Below are 24,511 nucleotides of genomic sequence, written 5' to 3' on the forward strand. Positions count from 1 at the left end.
TGGCTGCCTCCTTCAACTTGATACATTCAATGTATCCCTCAACTTGATACATTCCATGTATCCCTCAACTTGATACATTCCATGGGAGCGGATCAGCCAATCAGAGTGAGCTTCTCAACCCTCATTAAGGCAAACTGTTTTCAGTCCATCACACCCACACACCTGTCACATACCACACTGCCCCAGGGTCCATCCCTGGATCCTCAGCAGTAGCTTTTCAGTAAGCACATGAGGAGGCTGTGCGGGATATGGAGATTTCATGTTCCACAAGCTCCATTTATGGTTTGTTGTAAAATCACCCATTGTTAGTGAAAATTCAACAAGATGCCTACTATTTTAAGACATTACAACTGGCAAATAAATACCTTAGCATAACTAAATATTATATTAACAAGAAAAGGCTGTAAAGGTCAGATAATTGTTCCCACAGAGACCAATACATCTTCCCAGGCTTCTTTTCTAAAACCAAAGCTTACCCTTTCTGAAGTCTTTGGATTTCATAATATTACAAAGGATCATGCTATATTATCAAATCTTTGTTGCTTAAAGCACTAGCAAAAAACCCCCACCTATTTGCCTTTTTCCTACCAGAATGTGAATGAAACTGCACTGAGAAGTGTGAGTACATACATGTGGCATAGGACAGAAAAAGAGCATAACAAAGGCCCATCAAGTCCAGTATTCTGTTCATACAATGGCCAACCAGCTACCTCTAGAAGGCCCACAAACAGGAAGACTGCAACAGCACTATCCTGCCTTTGCTCCCTGGCAACTGGTTTAAAGAGGCATACTACCTCTGATTCTGAATGGAGTAGATGTAGATATCCATCATGATTATTAGACACTGATAGCCCAGTCACCTATGAATTTTCCCACTCCTCTTTTAAAGCCTTCCAAATTATCAGCCATGACCACATCCAGTGGCAGCTAGTTCCACAAATTAACTATACACTATGTGAAGAAATATTTCCCTTTGTTTTGGCTCCAAGGGAAAATCATGCAGATAGTTCATTCCAAACAAGAATTTTTTCACCATCTACCCAACACTCTTAATTTGCTAGTGAATAGTACCACGGTAAAAAACATATTTAAAGTAGTTGGCAGTGTATAACATGTTTGCTTAACACAAAGGTAGAGTTTAATTTCAAAAGCACTCATCTTCAAACTGTAAAATATTCTCCTCTACACTATCTTTGCACATTGCCAAAAGCTGAAACTATAGTCTTGCACAAACCAGTTATTCATTATGATCTTAACTGTCTAGAACTGTCATTAAATCTTTATTCAATGATGCTACAAACTAGGATATTAATTCATGTAGCCTATGCAATTCAATTCAAAACAAAACAAAAGCAGCAACAATACAATATTATATTTGGTTATCCATGCCTTACTTTCGTTTGCTTTTTGTGTCAGTAGTATGAAAAACACTAGAGACAGACATAAGATTTTCTATATATTGCCCAAGAACTTGGTTTTCTGATTTCAGTTTCAGGTTGTCTTCTTTAACAGCATCAACTCTGGCAGACAGATCTGTAAAGACAGAGAAGTTCACCAGTCCATCTTAAGTTACCGTGTCTCTCTGGTTGTAACAAACTATACACCACTGCATCCAAAACACAAAACTTCATATGGATGCAGAAAATCCAACTTCAAATCCCTGTTTAGCCATGAAGCTCACCATCTTGCCTTCAAAGAATCCCATGTGAAGCACTGCAGGGCACAAATGTGATGAGTTGCCAACCCCACCTAAGCTCATACAGTAACATCCAAGCCAGTTATTGTAGTGAATAAAATGGAAACAGTCCCACTGGGGTGTTTTATCTTTAACTGCAATGAGGCCTGCAGATAGGGTTGTCAACAATCCAGAGGAAAACCTTGATGCTTCTGTTAAAAGGACCAGGTATTATCTTCCAAGATCATCTTTGTGGTCTCTGTGCTTCACACTCATGGGATAGAGCGCCTGCGCCGATCCCCAAATCAGTACCTAAAAAGCCCGGGATTTTTTCGCGCTTGGCACCAACGGGCATCCGCAGGCGTCCCAGTGTGCATGCTCGCTGGCACCAGCACAAGGATCACGCCAGTTCCTTTTCGACTGCTGCGCTGAGAGGATCTCCTTTCGTGCCCTCGGTCGGTAAAGTAATCTTGGATTGCTTTTTTGCCTGTTGTATATAGCCCGTTTGTTATTTTCTTAGTGTAGTTAGTTAGTTAGTTGTTAGTGTTTAAAAAAAAAGTTTGTTGAACTTGCCCTTCAGGGCTCGGTTTTCCCCCCGTTTTTCCCACCTCAGAGACTTTACTGGGTGGGGTTTTTTCCTGGGCGTCTATGGAAAGACGTTGGGTTTTTTTAAAGAGGTGCTGCTCCTGTGAAAAGAAGATTGCCCCCGATGGCCATTCCCTCTGTCTCCTCTGTCTGGGTGAGGGACATCGCGTCGATTCTTGTGCACACTGTCTGAGTTTCTCGAAACAAACTCGTAAGAATTGAGCGGCGAGGTCGAGTCGGCACTTCATCCTCCAAAGATGGCATCAGGGCCGTCGGTACCGATGGGTGAGACTGCGGCCCCGACGGTCACATCGGCTGAGACTTCGCTGATCAGGACCAAGATGCCGGTCGAGCGCGGGCATTCCACGAAACAGCCTTCTGAAGGGTCAGTGGACACCCCAGCTAAGAGGCGTCGGGATGATTCGGGGACCCGATCATCTGCGCCGAAGAAGGTGAAATCAAAGGAGAAACGGAAGAAGAGACCATCCCTCACCCCTTCACCTTCGCATGACGCTTCGACATCGACAGCTCCACTGAGGAAGATCCTGGTGTCCCCGCGTCGTAGCCCTTCGGTGTCAAGAGGCAGTGCTTCACAGCTGCGCCTATTGGCATCGGAGCACAAGATCGACCTGACTCAGCGCTCCCACTCTTCAGGGTCCAGGCATCGCAGTGAGAGCGACTCGGAGGTGGAGGTGTCAGCGCCAATGGAGCCTTCGGCACCAATGGATCAGGCGAGAGGCCAGAGAGAGTTGGAACCAACCACTGTAGCTTGCCGCTTCCCACCGCTTCCACTGTGGGAGCAGCGCTAGTGGCCTCCCTATGCCTATCCATACCCGCCGTACCAGTGGTACCCCCCTTGGGAGTTTGCAGACTGGGACCAGCAATCTGAGGCATCCCATATGTCAAGGCTGTCTCAACATTTTAGACGGCGTCCTTCGGCATCGATCGCTGCCCCACCTGACAGACGCGGCGTGGTGGTGGAGAAGGTCCAACCCTGGTCGTAGGTGTCGATCCAGTCACCCGTCAGAAAGTCTACTCCGGTACTCTCAGAATGATCTCTACACAGAAAGTCTTCATTGTCGAACTCCAAGGTCGGTACCGACAATCCGGACTGGGCTTTGGAACCTTCCCTAGTGTCTCATATGGCTGCGGATCTTCCCATCTCACAGTCAGAGGATCTGAAGTTGTACGGGGACCTGGTGAAGAGGATGGCACTTTCCCTCTCGTTTCCAGTGACACAGCTGCAACCCGTTGTAGATGATAACGTGTTCGACATCATGCAATGGGATACGTCTACAGCGGTTGCCCTGCCGGTGACAAAGGTCATCCTACAGGCGGTGAAGGAGCCTTGGGCGAACCCTGCTTCTACACCCGTGTCATCGAGAAGGTTGGACCATATGTACCGTGTCCAAGAGTCCGGGGCTGAGTTCCTCTTCACACACCCAAAGCCGAATTCGGTGGTCGTTTCCTCCTCGTCGAAGGCCCGCAAGACGCACTCCTCTCCACCAGACAAGGAGGGAAAGAAGCTGGATAACGTCGGAAGTTCTATTCTGCTGGGGCGCTGGGAGTAAAGGTATCTAACTATGCCGCGTGCATGGCTAGATACCAATACTCAGTATGGAAACAACTAACCCCCCTCCTGTCTTCCCTGAGTGAGGAGAATTGGTCGGCTGCAAAGAAGTTGTAGAAGGAAGGCTTTGCTGTAGCCAAACAACAACTGGCTGCAGCAAAGCACATGGTCGACGTCTCAGCGAGGACCATCACTTCTGCCATCTGCCTCCGCTGCCACTCCTGGCTCAGATCTATGGCTCTCCAGGAAGACACCAGGGCCTTCGTTGAAGATCTGCCCTTCGAGGGCGAAGGCCTGTTCAGCTCTACCACCAGCAATGCGCTCCAGGAAATGGACAAAAGTATAAAAATTTCCAGGAACCTGGGCATACTGGCATCTTCCAGAGCTGTGAGGCAGAAACAGTGGCACAAGCCTTGGGCAAAGAAGCCGTACCAAAAGTTCTCCCCGGAACAGCAGTAGAGACCTCGCTCTGCTCAACCTGAGAGTAGGTCCCCATACAGGGGGAACAACAGAAACCATTATGCTTCACAGACCACCAGCAAGTCCAAGGGCACTCACCCTCAAAAGCAGGGTCTTTGACTTTCTAGCAGCAAGCGTCACCGTCCCCTCTTCCACTTCGTCTATCCGCCTCCGCCCATTCCTGTTGGCCTGGGACTCCATCACTATGGACAGGTGGGCACTTTCCATCGTAGCAGAAGGCTACAAAATAGACTTTGCTCAGATTCCGAACCAATCTGTGGTAATTACCACTCCCCCTTCCCCACCTCTGCTGGCAGAGGTGAGCAACCTTTTACAGAATCAAGCCATAGAGAGGGTCCCAATGGAGGCCAGGACGGGAGGCTTCTACTCTTGTTACTTCCTGGTTCCCAAGCGGGACGGGGGTCTAAGACCAATCATGGATCTTCGGAATCTGAACAAATTCATTTTGTACCAGAAGTTCAGAATGTCCACTCTGCAAACAATTCTGCCCCTCATCAACCAAGAGGATTGGATGGCAACACTGGACCTCAAGGATGCATACTTTCACGTCAGCATCCATCCTGCATTCAGACGTTTCCTTCGGTTTGCAGTAGGTTCTCAGCACTTCCAGTTCAAAGCTCTTCTGTTTGGCCTGTCCACTGCACCTCGGGTGTTCATGAAGATGATGAGCGTTGTGGCTGCCCATCTCCGGCTTCAAGGGATCGTCGTCTTTCCATACATTGACGACTAGCTCCTTGTGGCAGAGTCAAAAGAGAATTTGTCATCCCACATTGCCGTCACTCTTCGTCTTCTCGACACCTTGGGTCTGCAGGTCAATTTGGAGAAATCACACCTTACTCCAACAAGGGCAGTTCAGTTCATAGGGGCTTTGCTGGATACAAACCTTCATCACACGTTTCTGCCTCAGCAGAGAGCGATGGACATTATCAACCTTATCGAACTTCTGCAGAGTCGAAAGTGGGGCATGGCGCAGCAGCTGCAGTGGATGCTGGGGCTGATGGCGGCGACTACAAGTGTGGTGCTCTTTGCAAAGCTGAGGATGAGAGGCCTACAGCTTTGGTTTCTTCGTCAGTTTCGCCCGATATGGGAGTCACTTCGAAAGAGGTTTGTAATTCCACCTGTGACACTTCAAACATTGCAATGGTGGAAGTCAAAGGACAACATAGACAGGGATCTCCCTTCCATCTACCTGCACCAACTGTGACTGTCACAACAGATGCGTCATTATGGAGTTGGGGGGGCCCACATGGACGATCTGTGTGTGGGGTGTCCTTGGCCTTTGAAATTGACTCACTGCCACATAAATTAATTGGAACTGCTGGCAGTTCGTTTTGCTTTTCGGTCTTTCCGCCCCATGGTGGCAGGGAAGATTGTTGCTCTGCTAACAGACAATACCACTGCCCTGTGTTACATCAACAGGCAGGGAGGAACAGTCTCTCGATGGCTTTGTGCACTGGATCTGTGGTCAGAGTGCCTGGACCACGACATCTTTGTGAAGGCAGCGCACCTCCCAGGGGTCCTCAACTTGCAAGCAGACTCCCTCAGCAGGGGTGCAGCTTCCCCGCACGAGTGGGAGTTACAGTGGCACTTCCTCCAACCCGTGTTTCAGCTCTGGGGTATCCGCAGGTGGATGTCTTTGCTACAGCCGAAAACCGGAAGTGTCCTCTGTTTTGCTCCAAAGGGGGCTCAGATCCAGAGTCGTTGGGAGACGGTCTGCTGTTCCCGTGGGAAGGTCGGTTCCTTTATCTGTTCCCACCTCTGCCACTACTGATGAGGGTGGTCAACAAGATCACGAGAGAGAGACCATGCTGTATCCTGGTGACTCCCTGGTGGCCTCACCAGAACTGGTTCCCGATCCTGTTCCAACTGGCGAGGGGGGTCTTCTACCAGTTTCCGGCGGAACTAGACCTTCTGTCAGCTCAGGACGGTCATGTACTCCATCACAACGTGCCCCACCTGAAGCTGACAGCGTGGTTCATCGACCCTGTGGGTTCTCTAGCAGAATCCAACATGTTTTCTTGAACAGCAGGAAACTTTCTACTACTTTATATGATAGGAAGTGGCGGAGGTTTCTGCAGTTCTTAATTGATCCCTCAGTTTTCCCCCAAAGGGTGGGAATGTCGGTAATTTTTGAGTTTTTGTTATCTCTGGTAGATGCTGGCCTTGTTTTTTCTTCCATCAAGGTTTATTTGGCAGCAATTTCTGCGTTCCATGAACCAGTTGAGGGACACTCTGTTTTTGCACACCCTCGTTCTAAGAGGTTTTTGAAGGGTTTGCTTAGACTTCATCCTCCATCGAGATCACCCCCACAGTTGTGGGATTTGACTTTAGTGTTGGACAGGCTGACCCGATGTTCTTTTGAGCCGATGGCCACATGTTCGTTACAGCTTCTATCTTGGAAGACTGTTTTTTTGGTAGCCATCACATCAGCACGCCGTGCAGGGGAGCTCATGGCTATGCAGTGTGACTACCCATATCTAGTTTTTCAGGAGGCTGGAGTATCGTTAGCTCCTGATATTTCTTTTCTCCCCAAGGTGGTTTCTCAGTTCCGCCTCAACTCAGAAGTTTGGTTGCCCACTTTTCATCCTACGCCTTCCTCGGATGAGGAACGTAGGTTGCATGCTCTAGATGTGAAGCGTGCTTTATTGTTTTATTTAAGTCACTCCAAGAGTTTTTGTAAGGACCAGCAGCTTTTTGTTTCTTATGCTGCTCCTAAGTTAGGTTCCAGGATCTCGTCTCAGAGGCTTTCGAAATGGCTCACTGAGACTATTAAACTGTGTTATTTGTTGGCTAAGAAGCCGTTACCTGGGCCTATTCGCGGACACTCTACAAGAGCGATGGCGACGTTGGTGGCGTTCCTGAAAGGCGTTTTCCTGACGGATGTTTGCAAGGCTGCCACCTGGTCCTCTCCACATGCCTTTATGAAGCACTACGCACTGGACATGCATGCTCAACAGAGGACTCGTCTGGGAGCTGCGGTGCTGCAAGCTGTTTCTTCTGGTTGACCGTCTTCCCGCCTCCAGGTATGTCTTGTTTGCTAATCTCCCATGAGTGGGAAGCACAGAGACCATGAAGAAGATAGACAGGTTGCTTACCTGTACCTGTAGATCTTCGAGTGGTCATCTGTGCATTCACACTACCCGCCCTCCTTCCCCACTGCCGATGGTCTCCCTCCAGTAGGGGCTTCCAGCAGTCAGGAAGGAACTGGCGGGATCCTCGCGCTGGCAAGCATGCGCACTGGGATGCCTGCGCATGTCCGTTGGTGCCAAGCATGAAAAAATCCTGGGTTTTTTAGGTACCAATTCGGGGATTGGCGCAGGAGCTCTATCCCATGAGTGTGAATGCACAGATGACCACTCGAAGATCTACAGTAACAGGTAAGCAACCTGTCTTTACTGGCAACCCAACCTGTAAATTGTCAATATGTTTGTAGGAATGCAACTCACAGTCACATGTGAAGTCATCTTGCCTGCATGGACATTCACCACGTTAAACAAGGTACAGGACTGCTGTCTGTATCTGTAATAATACTTGTAAATAAGTTACCCTTCTGGGTGAAAGTCACTAACCTTCAAGTGTATGTTGCAGTTCCAAAACCTGATTAATAAGCCGTGTTTTCTCTTCCAACTCTGCTTGATTTTCAGCCTCAACAGCTATTAAGAAACAGATAGTCTTGAACATAGCTAAATATTGTCATGAATGAGTACACAAAAAAGGAGTAAAATGCCATCTACCATCCATTTCTGTATACATCATAGTTGAATGAACCTTCTCCTCTCTTGAATCCTGTGCCTCAGAGATGTGCTCTATTTAAAAGGAGGAAAACACCATCAATGGCATGCATATTACCAGACCCGGATTTCCTAGTTTAATATTTTGGGGTTTTTTTCAATAACAAGTTTTATTAATTTTTTCTACATACTACACACAGTAAGGGAAAGGGTTGTGGGATACAGGATAGGACAAGAGCATTATAAGTTCTACATATAAGTATCTTTTCTCTTAAAATCATCACCAGTAAGTCTTAAACATATCATTAATTTTGCATACATTTTCAATATTTAGTAAAACATCTATATCTCAAGTTCTACTATTTCTTCTGGACTTCAAACATTTTTACAATCAATATATGTTTTATTTCTGTTATAGATTTTATTATAAAATCTAGGCATATTGGTCCTTAAAAACAATTCACTAATAAAATATTACTTCTTTTCTTTAAGTCTAATAAATCATATTATCTTAATCTTATTGACTCAATATATTTCTCACTTTAAACTATTTACTAAATATCTTCGCCAAGCTATGCATATTCAGAAATCATCCCAAGGATATCTCAAAAATATAATGTCCCCCCCCCCGCCATAAATCTATTACATACCTATCTTCCAATAAATTTAAACTTCCTCCATATTTAATTTTTGCACCATATTTAATTTTTGCACCTCATCACCAAGATTTCATTCCAACATTTAATTCTTGACCCTACAATTTTAATCTGAGCCTCTTCCCAATAATACCGCTAAGAATGTCAAATTCTTCCTTTCTACCATTCCAACAATTTCACCCCAACAATATCTTTGTTATTCATTCTTTTCTTATTTTCAAGTACCCTTTTGTATATTTTCCCCACACACCAGCCAAATAATCTAAATAAATCCCTTCCAATATCACAATCTTTTCTTTCTCCAAACTGTCCAATTTTAATCAAAGCTTACAAATTTTAACTGCATCTCTAATAATCCATTTCTCACAAAGTCCAAATTTTTATTAATTTCTTCTGCATTTCTGACAATTTGAAATTTATTAGTCTCTTTCTTTCTTTTTTAAAGATCTTCCAATTTTTAGCCAGGCCTAATAACATACGTCTATTAAAATTTCCTGTTGTGTTTTCCTGTCTCTTTTGGGATCTTTGAGAGAGGCTCCTCTTCCTCTCTGATAAGGTGTTCTTTCTTCTTCACCTTCTTTCTCCTTTCTCCTTCACCATCAACTCCATTTTTGAAATAGTTCTCATATTGCTGGGCTTCTTCTTTTTTCCTATAATCTCTTATCTTCTGGTCTTCTGATATAATCTGGTTTGTTACATCCTGTGGCTCATTTATACTCTCAGTAGTATCGCTAGCTGGTTCATGTTTCAGATTGAGGAATTCATGCAAAGACTTTTGCAAAGCTTGCATTCCATTCATGAAATTGTTCTGAAGAATTTCTAGAGCCACATTTATATCCCAATCCAATTCTACCTTTGACCCCTTCAAGTCCATTCAATAAAGAAAGGAAGCTGTAAAAGTTTGTATCACTCCAAGAACCTTCTGCCAATTTCTTCTCTTTTACAATATTTCCACTTTTCACTTTTATTTCAGTTTAAGTCTTTAAATCAGTCCACTTTATATTCTTTAATCAAAATCCAATGTTTCACTTTATTTTTCCTCCTGTCACCAAAAAGGATTTTTATTTTTCTTCAATCTCAAGCCCTGTTTTAGATTTTTAAGTCTTTTAACACTGAGAAGGGGAGGGCTGAGGGGGACTAATGACATCACTCCTCCCCTCCTTTTCTTAACTTTTTTTCCAATTCAGAACCACTAATGGAGTTTTCTTTCCTGCAAAAAGAGAGATACTTCAGTGACTTATTTGTAGATGTTTCATTCAGGGTAGAATATTACTATTTTAATCTTCATTGCTCTTGGCTAATGAGCAGTTCACTTCTAGTGCCATTGTGAAAATGGCGACTGTGCGATGAAGCCGGAGGCAAAGAAGGTGCTATGAATCCCACACATGTGCCACCCTTGCGCCTCTTGGTGCCAGAGATCCTTAAAGGGGCTCCTCCATTCATGCAGCTTAGAAGAGTCGGGGAGCACTTGGCGAGCTGCTTCTGATCTTGAAGCCAATGTAACCCGGAAGCCCTAGTTTAATATTTTGGATGGGTTACATTAGTCATCCAGACTCCAACACACAAGAGTAAACAACCTTATGGACCTTTGAAATACTGCAGGGATACCTTGTTTTTGTTTTTGATCTAGTTGCAAGCCACTTTTAATGACAGAGACAAACTGATTCAGATTGTATTATGGGCATCTGATTCAGATTGTATTATGGGCATCCAAAACACTGTTCCTTTATAGCCATTAGTGAATGTTTTGCAGTACCTCTCATAAAGTGATATATACAAGGTAGTAACGCTTAAAATTCCAGGAATTTATCAATTTTAATCCTATTAATCTGCTCACCAAGTCAATACCTGGAAGCAAGGATTCTAAAAGCAAAAAGGTGGCTAGGGTTAAAATAAATCAGTTTGTCTCTTCCGAAGTTTCTTGTGCATTAATTACAGAGGTTGTCCTTGAGTTCTAACAATGGTACTACCAAGACACCAGCTGTACCCTAGCTAAGCAGATCACGGTTTAGTTGGTCCCTGGGAACAATTTTATGGACCACAGTGATTTGTACAGTGGAAGAAAAAGTGGAACATAAATGCAATAATAAATACTGCTGTTCAGTGTAATATCTTGCCATTTGCTTACCCTAAATTACTTACAATTGCAAAAACTTCCTACTCTACAGAGGGATATTTCTAGAATTCTAGAAGGAATGCACAGTTGGAATAAACATAAGCAGGGTGGGTGTATGTGCTGAACTTCCATTATGCCACTATTTGGCTATCTTTGCTACTGGAAAGATGTGCATCCCTGAAGAGTTTTCCAGGCACTTCTCCTGACTCTCCAATAGGCAAGATTTTGCATCACCACCCAAATGAAGGCAGGTAGAAATAAACCCTCAGCAAATCCCAAAGGCAGTGCTCCACACCTGACTCCCCAGGCAAGAGGAACTCGCGTCTAAGAATCCACCCCTGCTTCTCTTCCCTGTTTATGATACGACAAATGCTCACTTACTGTGATGGACTCAGGCCCTTAGCCTGAGTAGCTGAGAAACAGGCTTGCAGCTGTTGGCTGGAACATTGCCCAAGCAATGAAAAAGAATCCTTTGGAGGTTTGCTCAGCAGAAAATCACCTCAGGATTTTTAGTATGAGCCAGGGTGTCTTCGAGAGAAGTCTTCAGTATACCAGTCTGAAGTGAAGACAGTGGACTTAGGCTGGGCAGTTGTAAAACCAACTGGACAAGGGGCTGAGAATGGCCAGAGTGGCTGAGCTCCTTGTGGGAGACAGAGCTGGGTGGATTCTGTCTGAAAAAGGGAGTTTTCAAGTGGTTTGAAACTCTCTGTGGGAGATTTTGCCAGCGCATCAGGCAATCGCCAAATACAAACTAGACCACACAATTACACACTGAGGGGAGAACCGGATTCTGGTGGTCAGCAGAGGTACCCAAGGCTCAGACCAGAGGACTAGCTGTGGGGCTGAGACGCATTGGTATAGAGGGGTGCAAGTCCTGGAAGATAGCTAGTGTGAAAGGGTCTGTGAGGGAGAATAGTGACACCAGTCAGGAGTTCTCTATGTGTGTATGGAAGTGTGATTGAAGTTTGTTATTTATATGATTTGGCACTGCCTAAGTTAGGGTAAAACATCTGAAGAAACAGCATTCTGAGTGCCCAGAAGGCACAGACAGCCTGTGTGAAGTAGAGTCTAGTGGGACTCTAAAACCTGCCTGGTTTATTGTTTATTTTAAAGATATTCTGCCAAAGTCTTGTTATATTTTTACCTCAGCCTGAAAAAGTCTTTACCCTCTGTAATTATTTTATTCTGCCAACCAGCTGCCAACTGATTTGCCCTTTTAATATTGAACAGTTATAATCAATAGTATTTCATCCCCCTCCTTGCCTTTTGTTACCTAATATTTTGTGGTTGTTAACGTTAAAACCGTCTGGTGCCAATTATTACTAGTTCTGACAGGATTTCGGGGAATGTTACTGAGGACGAGGGACTGAGGGAAGGTGACTGGGGAGAAATTTTAAAGTGGTCACCTCCTGAGTAAAACCTCTGACTGGGTTCCTCACACTTACCTGCACAGGATACCCTCAAATTCTGACCCTAGCCTAGTCCCTGGAAACTACTATGCCTGCGCAGTTTCTCTGCCCAGCCACCAGCGTATGCGTCTTGTTCCTTGAAAAACAACTGGCATGATGAAGAGACAGGGCTTAGCAGAGGAGGCGCCTGGAGACACCATTCGTGGCCAGAATATGCTCGCTGCTCCATGAGAAAAAGCCAATAACCGGGGGTGGGTGGGGGATGCATGGCTATTCTACAGAGTTTGGATTGGGCTTTTGGGGTTTGCCAGAGGACTTTTGGCGTGGCAGCAGAAGCGGAAGAAGGGTGGTGGGAGCGTCTGTCTTTGCTTCTCCCAAGGGGGCAGGGTGAGCCCAAAGCACAGGCTGCTTAAAGGCAGCCTAAAGAGGGCAGTCTGGCACCCTATAGCTTAGGCTGGCTGCTGCGAAAACCTACACTGGGGATGTTTCAAATGCTCCTCTCTTCTGCTACATCTGCAATACAGTCATATGTACATGGGCGAGGAACACCAAAGACAACTTGTTTTACCAAGCTTTAAAACTGAAAAAGCTTGGTAGGTCTATGTGCGCACTTCCTTGCGAGTAAGTCCCATTCAACTCGGTAGTAGCGCTTATTGCCAAGTAACTATGGATAGGGTTGCATTTGCGAGGAATGATATTGAAGAGAGCAAAGCTTTGCCTTGGTGACACATAGCCTCTCCTCCCTGAGGTGAGCCAGATTTGGGGCAGGGGGCAGGGCGATCTGGAATTGTATAATGTATCTCTTTTTTTCTTTTTGGGGGTGGTGGGTGTTGTGATAGCAGCTAGGAGAAAGATAGGGAAAGGATAGTGTGAGAGAGACTGTCTAAATAAGGTAAGCACAAGTGGTAACCATGATCAGTTGCACCTAGAATGTTAAGGTGTTTGTGGCCTCAGTAAACTATATACTTTGTAGTACCATCACATCATTCATACATTAAACCCTAGCCCTAAACAGAGGCAGGTGATACCTGTACTGTGGCTACACAGAGTGGTCCACACTGCAGAATATGCATCATAGATCCAGCCTCCCTTTCAATGGACTTGAGTATGCCTAGTTTTTGTAAGAACAGGCTGTTGAACATGCCACATTTATTCATCACATATCTCAATAGTATGAGGGCCATATAAATATTTGGGTTAGTGTACCTATGAAAGGAGGATTCCTTCCAGGAAGGATGGAAATCCAACTGCATGTTGCATGTAATCTGGAGAGTAGTTATGTTAATATATTGCAGCAAAATAAAACAAGTCCAGTGGAACCTGCCCTGCCCTGGATAGTACTTGGAAGGGAGCCCTCTTGGAATACCAGAAGTAGGAGGCAGAGGCAGGCTGAATCAAGCCATTTCTCTGAATGTCCTCCATGCCCCAGTAGGGGTTGCCAAAAGTCACCATGGCTTCCAGACCTGCATGCACACACCCGCAAACACACACACAAAATATATATATATAAAATACTCCCCCCAAAGATGTCCAGTGGTACCTGAAAGACTTAACAATTTCAGCATGAAATTTCATGAGTCAGAGCACTTCTTCAGATGTAAAAATGAACTGAAGAAGTTCTCTGGTTCACAAAAGCCTATGCTGAAATAAACATTAGAGTTTACCATGCCAGAGGATGTCTGTCCTACAATGTAAATAAATAAATACTGCCGCAATGCTTAATGTTTTAATGTTTTAAATGTTTTGAATGTTTAAATATCTTAAATACCTAACTTAAAATTTTATGTTTGATTTACCTGTTGTAAGCCGCCCTGAGCCACCTTGGTGGGAAGGACGGGATATAAATCATAAATAAATAAATAAAATGTGATTTGGGCCAAATTCAACCATCAATTTGTTGGTATGGTAAAGAGGAGGTGGCTGAAATGGAGTATGTGTAGAAAAAGTAGGAATTCTCCCTTGTGCACAGAAGTCTAGCTTCAGAGCCTACAGCACTGTCTCTTGACAGAAAGATGGCAGCTGCCCTGGAGGGAAGGGAGGAAAGGAAAGCAGGTACTGTTGCCCAGAGTGAGGGGAGGGACCACTGTGGGAACTAGCCCCTCCAAATGCATATGTAGTTACCTGTCACTTGAAGTGATTCCAGACCCCAGTTAGTCTCTGTTGGGAGTGGCCTATGCTGGATGGGAGAACACAGCTACAGCACCACAAGTCTCCCGTGATGGGCATTTAGCTATCAGAAAGTATATTGTTCAGTACATTACAGTACAGGATTGGTGGATGCCCATGAAAAGTGAACTTTGAAAAAGCCACATTCAACAATTTTTATAAAAATGAGAAAATAACTTGAGATTTTGGGATTTATAGTTGATCCTCACCTTGTCTGTCATATAATAAAATCAGAGCTGCTGCAAGCTGTTTGTGTTCAGAAAAGGTCCCTTTAAACCCATATAATCCTTTTTAATCCATTCAAGCAAGCCTTGAGTGTTGTAGCTGTGACACTGGAACCTCTCAGATTGGCTAGTGAAATATTGCTAAAATGGAGTAAGGTGCCATCTCTCCCTATAAAATGACCTGTTCTCTGAGCTTTTAAGCAACCAAGAGATCATGTCAGGTTATCAGTTCTATAATATTGTCAGAGTACCCCATTTCCTCTTTCCTACTGATTTTAATTGTATGCTCAGGAGTGGGGGGGAGGGAAATGCAACTGTTCTGCTGGGGAGGGGAGTGATAGTTAACATGTACACATGATATGAGGAAAGTATTGGTTACCTTCACCCCACACCAGACAGACTGCCATTGCATGTGTTTTAGCCTCTAGGATTTTGAATCCCTTTCTGCTGAGATTTCTGTTTTGTAGCTAAAAGTACATATTACATCCAGTGTTCCCTCTAAGCTGCAGAGTCTTGTGAGCAAAAATTCTACTTTGTGAACTACTGGTATTAAAGTTGGGAACTACTGGCATTAAAGTTGTGAGCTACTGCATAAATTATTGTGCTCTGGGACCATTTTTCCTAAGCTGAGACAAAAATGTGTGAGCTGGAGGTTAAAAATCTGTGAGCTAGCTCACACTAACTCAGTTTAGAGGGAACACTGATTGCATCTCTCCTGTGCATTGAACTGTTGGAGGCTTGTATTGGGAAAGAGGTTGCTAACCAGTGTGATGCTGTAGTTTGAGTACTGGACTAGGATCGGGGACGTCCAGATTCAGATGAAGCTCACTGCATGTCTTTGGACTAGTCACATAATCTCCCAGCCTAACCTGTTTCTCAGGGTTGTTGCAGGATAACATTGGGAAAAGAGAACCAAGTACACCACCCTGAGCTCCTGGGAGGAATAGCAGGATAAAAATGTAATTTTGACTGTGTGTGTGTGTTTAGCCTTGTTGGTAGTCTATTTTGTTAGCTGCTTTGAGTCTGTCTGTCTGTCTAGTACTGCTTATACAGCTATTGCCTTAAGCAGAAGTTAGAATTAAAAATTATTTTAAAATACTTTATTCAGTATTATTTCTCTTGTACTTGATTATTGTGCCTATGAATCTTACCACTGAGAGGGTGTCAATGTTGGCATAGGTTTAGAAAGCTGAAACTGATGTGGATTGTTCTGGAGTGCACATATACTGTGTGGGTGGGTTAGGGTTAGTGGGTGCGTTAGGGTGGGTGTTAGGCTGTCCACCATTTGTTGTGAGTTGTGAGGAAGGGTAACAATATGAAAAAGATTTGCTTCAGGAGTCCTGTACTTTGAGCCTCTCAGCCAATAAAAACAGCCCATGTTGGACTGCATATACAAGACTGATGAGGGCTTCTGTCTGGTTTGCTGGCCTCATTCTTCTCACCTGACAGCCACTTCTGAGGGAGCCCTGTTAGCCTATCTCTTAGCAATAGGGCTCATTTTGGGAAGAAGGGGAGCAAAAGGGACCTGGTTAACTGAGAGAAGTGAAAGAAATGTGGGATGACATTGTAATAGACAAAAATAATGCATAAGGACATAGCAAGGAAGAAGATTTATAGCTGAAACTTATTTCTTCTTTACTGCTTTCCTTTTGAGAGAAGAAGTGCTGGTAGAGTTTGACTCCAAGATTGTAAGAACTTTTAAAGTGGAGTTTCTGACTTTAGACTTGAGAGAATACCCAAGTGTCATAGTTAGTTTTCAAAGGGCTATGATTATTGCTCCTTAGTCACCCAATACTTGATATCTCCAGTCTTGTTCCTTCTGCATGAGGCCTCATTAACCAAAATTTTAGAGCCTAAGCAAGAGAAGCCATCAAGCTAGGCTGGGATTATGTGTGTGTGTGTGTGTGTGTGTGTATGTATGTCTGTGTTCTGTACTGTACCCAAACTGTAACTTCTGAAAGCCTCTTCACTCAATGAAGTAGCTACTTCAACTGCAAATCTAGATTCTCAGTTAATTAATTTAATGGAAAACAATGTTATAAAATCTGCTCTCTTTGTACATCAGAGTGCAGAAAACTGAGCTTAGTTTCACTTTGTATAGAAGAGCTCAGGGAAAAAACCCTGCCTCTATTTGAGTCTCTCTGAGTAAATAGTTAAAACACTCCACAAGGACACAAGCAAAAGAGTTACCCCCTTCATGTTTTTGGTCTATGGATATTGCAGTATTTATCAAAAAGTTGCCTGGATTATCTTGACTTTGAATTTGTGTCCTATGTCTTAAGTATTGACCTTACTGTTTCTTTCCTGGAGCCTGACATGCAGAAGTTAAATAGATGAAGTTTTTAATATCATATTGCAATATTGTTCTATGGTAGACACAGGAGCAGAGCTGGTAAAAAAGAAGAAAGTCTAGTCCTTATGAATTTTCCCTCACAGAGAAATATCAATAAAATGTTGTGTTAATCACATTCTCTATACATCGATAAGGAATATTTTGTAAAGTCACCAAGAGATTGATATCCACTCAATGTTGCTTAAAGATCATTAAAGTATTAATTCTGTTGCTGGAAATACCTGAACATTATTCTCAGTTATGTTCTTCTATTTATTTTTTTGTTTGCAAAACTGTTTTCACATTATATAATTAGATCATTCATTTGAGCTAAATGGATTTTCATATTACAGTGTACAAGGAGTGAAACTTATTTTTAGAGCAAGACACCAATGACCCTGAAATCAGAGCTTCCTTAGATGTAACAGAAAACCAGAGCTAATCCATTTCTTTTCCTATTAATTCTTCTTTGTATATTCTTTGAGGCATTTTGCCAGGCCAGGTATTCATGATATCATAACCCACATTATCTTCTACTTACAGGACTGGCAAGTTTTCACTGTACAGACCTAATTATCCATACTTAAATACATTCCAAGTTCTGATTAAAATTTCCTAAAACTAGCTGTCACTGCTTTCAATAGGAATTAATTTATTCAGTTCCACTGAAAAGAACATTTTCTGTATAATACCAATGCTCTTACTAGTGTGTGAGACACCATTGGTTGTAAATACTACTTCAGAACATGAATATCTGCAATTATACCACAATTGCATAGGCAGAAGCTCAGCATGATGTCCTCCACGTAACAGCCAAACAGTAATAACCTGTCACTTGGTAGGGGTGGTGCTTTTAGAGTATTTCTTTCCAGTGCATCGATTTGCATTGGACAGTCTTCTACTGCGGGTCTTCTAAACCAACAAGCAGCTCCTCTTTGGCAAGGATGTAGAAACCACTGGAATCTGTTTCACTGGATGGCAGCATTTTTCACATTACATATTTTTCAGTGTAGAAAACATGTAGAGTTTGTTTTGCCATGCTATTTAGACTGTAGTGTTTCCATATCCAAGAAGGTTCAAATTTCTTGCCTTCCATTGTGTTGCCTTTGATTAAAGAGTCACACAACTTCATACTCACAAACAGAAGATTATTGTGTAGTGCTAGTGCTCAAATTATCAGGGATGCAAGAGGTCTCAGCTTCCACACATGCTTGACACTCCCCTTAGCTACTGTTTTTAAAAGCCAAATGTGGAAAGGGATTATTTGGCCATCATTCATTAAGGAGCCCCACCTACTATCGCATAATATGAGCACTGGATCCTGTTAAAATTTTGGCCCCATGACTGTAGCTAGAAGTCCCATAAAACACCAAGAGCCTTTCAGCTCCTATTTTCTCTCAAAAGTTTCTCCTGAAGTCTTTTTGAATAAGGCAGGGCACAAACCTAAATAAATAAATGAAACCATATGAAATGATCAATGTCATCATTGAAATTGCAGTTTTCCCCAGACTTCTGGCAGCCAGAATAAATTTCATCAACCAGCACATGTTGCAGTCATGCATTTCTAAGATGGAGGTAGAAATATTGGCTTTTATGCTTATAGTTTTAACGACAGCTTATTAAAATTCTGATGTGTGTATTTTAACCAAGTCAGTTAATTCTAGTTACTAATTAATTTGGAACACTATTCGTCAGTTGTAATTCTAACCTGTATTCATTGGCAATGGCGGGGTGCTGGTGATGTTTTTAATCTGACCACTATTGAATTGTCTGTATAACTGCAATATTCTTTGGTGTGCTTCCCACTCCAATACACTGTTTTACCACAGATGCCAATAACTGAATCTCAATCATTCATGACAATCCCAAGTCTTTTTAAACCTATCCAGAAAGTTTGCTTTGAGGATTCGACAAAAATATCATTGTAGTTGCTAATGAGGAACAAGGGATCTATGTTTGCATGCACATTCAGACAACAGAATGATAGCTTGTGTTGCTTAATATATTTTTAAACTCTGGATCTTATATTTTTATAGCAATCCTTCTCTGTCTCCTTACCTGGGTCGTCAGCCAAAGAAACATTAGTAAAGCTGTCATCCTCCTGTTCCTGTGCTCCTTCCATTTTGTTCCAAACAGGCTTTATTTCAGAAGTGCATTAAACAGAAAGCAGCATATCTTATTTTCCTTTTGTTAAATCTTTAATGATTCCACTTGCCCAGCAGAGGCCACCTGAACCTTCTGCTACCCTTCTTGTTCTTGCTACCAACACACTTCTTTTTCTCAGAGTGATCTTTTGAACCCTTCTAGAAACTGTTCTGTTCCAAAGTTAAAGAGTTACAACTGCTTACAGGGATAGGCACTGAACTATTATTTCTGTTAAGGAAACAATAAAGGAACAACCCGATTACACAGATTAAGGAATGGAGAAATAACTCAGTTTACAAAGGTAATGTGCCCTAAAGCTCAGGGAGTATGCAGCTATCATAGAATATGAAGATTAGAAGCCTTGCTGCAAGCCTATGTATCAGTTTTATTCTGTGCCACTCAAATTTCATTCTCATGTGATGCTACACTGCTATCCTAAGCAGGTTTGAAGTCAGTGGGCTTAGAACGGTGTAACTGCTGTAGCATACTGACTTGAGAATGTTTCAATGAAACAGCTTTGAAGGAATATTTAGTCATCAGTGTTAGGTGTTATAAAATAAAGAACTTAAGATGTGTGTTGTTCTGAATGTGGAAAGATTCTTTTGTTTTATTCTTTGCTCTGCCTATGCCACATGACTTGTTACCACATGACAGTCTGGAACTGGTTCACACGCATATAACTATCATTTCTTCATCGTATCTGGGAGTTACATTGGCATTCCAGTGTTCATTCTCTTGGGCTTGTCATGTGGCATGCTAAAGAGATATCTATGAAAGCCACGACTACAGCTGCAATTTTGAGGATTTTTTTTTTCACCACAGGTACTCAGTTTTTCACTGCAACTTTGGATGCATTTCAGGCAAAAATAACCTTAGTTTTTGTATGCTATTCTGTATGGATTCGTAGCCTGGGTATGTGCCCCAATAAAATCCAGACAAACTTCCTTGAATTGATTTTAACATGTCCTAGATGTATCACCTCATTCTTCTTGTTAATGGAAACTAGGCAGAATACTATTTCTCTTATAGCCTGGTTAATGGTTATTAAATATTGGCTTGCAATTAATCTAGAGAGTAAGGAATCACTAGTTTCATTGTCAATATTAGATTTTTTAAAAACCTGGATGGGTTGACCTGCTCATAGATAAACTGAACTCATTTGATTTGGGTTGTGGCTGTCTTCTGGCCTAAGGGAGGACTAGTGCTTATAGTTTGGTTAGTAGCCATTTTGTGGTGAAAAATTAGTCATAGGAACCATAACTCCTGAAGGCTTATACCTTGAAAATCTTGCTGGTCTTTAAGGGGCTATGGGACTTGAATCTAGCTCTTCTACTGCAGACCAACACAGCCACCCTCTTGAAACTTTGGAGGGCCCTGCTTTGGGTGCCCCTGCCATCTGAGGCTAGATGGGTGACAACCAAAGAAAGGGCCTTCTCAGTTGTGGCACCAAACTTATAGCATTCCCTCCACAGGGAGGTTCTGCTTTGTTGTGATATATGTGTGTGTGAGTTTAATCTTGTTTTAAGGCTTCTATTGCTCACCAACATGGGTGATCTAAGCTGAGTGGAAAGCAGCTTTAAAATGTTTTAAACTACTGCCAACTTAGCAGGTCCAAAAGCAGTAATACACATGATGTAAAATGATGCATGACCTGCCTATGTTGCCCATGGCATACAAAGCCAGCCAGTAACTTGTGAGCATGCGCCAATGGTCGCTACCTGGGCAGCAGCCATACTGAATGCTGCCAGACTGAATGTGAGCAGAAAACACTAGGTCCAAGGTAACAGGACTATGGCTGGAAGAGCAGGAAGCTGGGCTGAGGTAGGCAGATTGGAATAGTGCCCAGACAGCACCGTTTCTCAATTATTCCCAAGTGATCACCCCGTCTCATCAACAATGTACTCAGCATTCAGCCATACTGAATGGTGCCAAATTGAGTGTGAGCAGAAACATATCCGTGAATAAACAATTTTATTAGTAACATATGGTAGTAGAACTATAACTACAACTTATAAAAAGCTTAATATATGTTAAGAAAAAGACCATCATTCTACCCCACATCTTACTTTCTCCCACCCCTCCCCCAATTACTTGACCCCCGCCAGTGTTATTTTCTTTAAAAAAACAGATATTAAAGGTACCCTTAACTATCAAGAAAAAAAAACGAAACAAAAAAGAAACATAGGGAAGAAGAACCCCCTTCAAGAATTGTATTGTTATCTTAAAAATCTTAATCCTCAAAAATTGTCCAATGTCCTTTTATTTTCCACTCTTTCTCTACATATCTTCTGAATTTCTTCCACTCTTGGTTAAAAAGTTCTAAATCACAGTCTCTTAATTTTCTTGTTAATTTGTCCATTTCACTCCATGACATAACTTTCATAATCCAGTCCCATTTTTCTGGTATTTTTTCTTGCTTCCACAACTGCGCATACAATGTCCTAGCAGCTGAGAGCAAGTACCATATTAATGTTCTATCTTCTTTTGGAAATTTTTCCATTTGTAATCCCAGCAGAAAAGTCTCTGCCTCTTTATTGAATTCATATCCCAGGATCTTAGATATCTCTTGTTGAATCATTTGCCAAAACATTTTAGCTCTTTCACAAGTCCACCACATATGGTAGAAAGAACCTTCATGCTTTTTACATTTCCAGCACCTATCTGGCATCTTATTGTTCATCTTTGCTAATTTTTTTGGAGTCATATACCATCTATACATCATCTTAAAACAGTTCTCTTTAATACTATGACATGTTGCGAGTTTCATGGAATTTTTCCACAGATATTCCCAAGATTCCATCTTTATTTCTTTATTTACATTAATTGCCCATTTTATCATTTGAGATTTCACTACTTCATCTTCTGTAGCCCATTGTAAAAGTAATTTGTACACTTTTGAAATTAATTTCTCATTATCTCCAAGCAGAACTCTTTCCATTTCTGTTTGTTCTTTCCTTATTCCTTCAGCTTTGATATCATTCTCCATCAAACTTTTTATTTGTTGCATTTGAAACCAATCATATTTATAGTTTAGTTCTTCTGCAGTTTTCAATTCTATTTTCCCGCTTTGTATTTTTAGTAACTGGTTGTATGATAGTTGTTTTTCCTTGACTGTTTTGGCCGTTAACTTTATCACTTCAGCCGGCACTATCCATAAAGGTCTCCTCTCATCACCATATTTCTTGTACTTTATCCACACATTTAATAAGCTACTCCTTATATAATGGTGAGAGAAAAGACCGTCCATCTTCTTTTTTCCATAGTACAAATATGCATGCCAGCCGAATTTTTTTCCATGGCCTTCTAACATTAGAAGTTTTTTATTTAATAACGTTATCCATTCAAATACTCTTAATGGGAGATTTTAATGGAACAGTTGAGAACTCATTGGATAGATCCGGAGGGAAAAAAAATAGTGGAAAAGAAGGAAAATTGCCAAAGTCTTTTTTTGAATTAGTAAAACAGGAAAATTTGGAGGACATATGGAGAAAGTTTAACCCTGAAGTGCGGGACTATACTTTTTTTTCTGCAAGACATAAGACATTTTCTAGAATTGACATGCTATGGGGAACCAGAGATTTAGGCCTCATAACAAGAAAGATAGAGATTTTGCCTAAAATTGGCACTGACCATAACCCAATAATGTGGATTACAAAACTGTCCAAAAGATTGAGAAGATGGAGATTGAATGAAGACTTGCTACAGAACAAAGAAACAGTGACTTTCCTAGGAAAAGAAACTAAAGAATTTTTCCAAGTGAATGATAAAGAAGATATCGATTTTCAGACGGTCTGGGATGCTTATAAAGCAGTAATGAGAGGGTTGCTGATTACTTTGAACAATAAAGATAAAAGGGAAAAAGAAAAACAACTACTGGATATTCAAAATGAAATAAAGAAAAAAGAAGGAGAGCTGAGGAAAAGACCAGGGAAAAAGAAAATTCTAAGGGAAATTTCAATATTGCAAACTCAACTAAGACATTTATTAAACAAAGAAGTAGAATGGAACTTGAAAAGGCTCCAGCAAAAATCGTTTGAAGGAGCAAATAAGACGGGGAAATACTTGGCGTGGCAGCTGAAAAAAAAGAGGGAAAATAAAATAATTAATAGAATTGTGATAGATGAAAGAGACGTAGTTACTCAAGAGGGAATAAAAAGAGAATTTTTTAAGTATTATGCCAAGCTGTTTAAAGGTGCTGAAGTAAAGAGAAAAAAGATAGATGAATATCTACAGAAAATAAAAATTGAGCCATTAACTGAGAATATGAGAAAAATTTTGAATGACCCAATTGAAAAAATAGAAATTGAGGCAGCAATCAACGTGATGAAAAATGATAAAGCTCCCGGGCCAGACGGTTATACAGCCAAGTATTTTAAAATGTTTAAAGATGAATTAATACCAAAATTACAGAAGCTGATGAATGCAATAAGAGTCAAAGGGAAGGTACCAAATACATGGAAAGAAGCTGTTATTTCTTTGATACCTAAAGAAGAAAGAGATGTTACAAATGTGAAAAATTACAGACCAATTTCACTTTTGAACAATGATTATAAAATATTTACAAGAATTCTGGCAGAACGTCTTAAGCAATATTTGATAAATTTTATAAAAGAGGACCAAGCCGGTTTTCTTCCCAAAAGACAAATAAGAGACAATATTAGAACTGTTGTAAATATTGTAGAATATTATGAAAGACATCCAGAAAAGGAAGTAGCGCTATTCTTTGCGGATGCAGAAAAAGCATTTGACAATTTAAATTGGGACTTTATGTTTGCAGTGATGGAAAAAATGGAGCTTGGAGAAAGTTTTATAAGAATGATAAAGGCAATATATTCTGAACAAAGTGCAAGGCTGTGCATCAACGCAGATCTTACAGATGAAATGAAAATTAGTAAAGGTACCAGACAAGGCTGCCCGCTTTCGCCATTGCTGTTTATAATGACTCTTGAAATTTTACTAATGCAGATTCAAGAAGAAAAAGATTTAGAAGGACTACAAATAAAAGGATTTACCTATAAATACAGAGCATTTGCAGATGATATAATGTTTATAAATGAAAATCCTTTACAAGTTACACCTTTGTTGTTAATGAGAATACAAGAGTTTGGGGAGTTGGCGGGACTTTATATAAACAAAGAAAAATCAAAAATCTTATGTAAGAATATGCAGAAAAATAGACAACAAGAACTACAAAGACTAACGGGTTGTGAAGTTACCTCTAAGGTAAAATACCTAGGGGTAGAGATAACAATGAAAAATATTGATTTGTTTAAGAACAATTATGAAAAGCTATGGCGTAAAATAGAAGAAGATATGCTAAAGTGGAACAAGCTCAATTTGTCACTGTTGGGTAGAATAGCTGCAGTAAAAATGAATATTTTACCAAGGATTATGTATCTGTTTCAAACCATCCCCATTGTGA

The 24,511-nt window shown here is 41.6% G+C and overlaps 1 protein-coding gene across 1 annotated transcript; it reads right to left on the reverse strand.

The window, feature by feature from the left end:
* Positions 1-1,097: 1,097 nt before the first annotated feature.
* Positions 1,098-19,163, reverse strand: SCOC (short coiled-coil protein). Its single transcript, XM_060247327.1, has 4 exons — positions 19,003-19,163; positions 8,045-8,116; positions 7,880-7,963; positions 1,098-1,533 (listed from the first exon to the last, which is right to left on the reverse strand). Exons 1-4 carry the CDS (start codon positions 19,064-19,066, stop codon positions 1,391-1,393), a joined length of 363 nt encoding a protein of 120 aa, XP_060103310.1. The 5' UTR covers positions 19,067-19,163; the 3' UTR covers positions 1,098-1,390.
* Between the last annotated feature and the right edge of the window lie 5,348 nt (positions 19,164-24,511).

The sequence above is a fragment of the Heteronotia binoei genome, chromosome 9, assembly GCF_032191835.1.
Source record: "Heteronotia binoei isolate CCM8104 ecotype False Entrance Well chromosome 9, APGP_CSIRO_Hbin_v1, whole genome shotgun sequence".
Taxonomy (NCBI): Eukaryota; Metazoa; Chordata; class Lepidosauria; order Squamata; family Gekkonidae; genus Heteronotia; species Heteronotia binoei.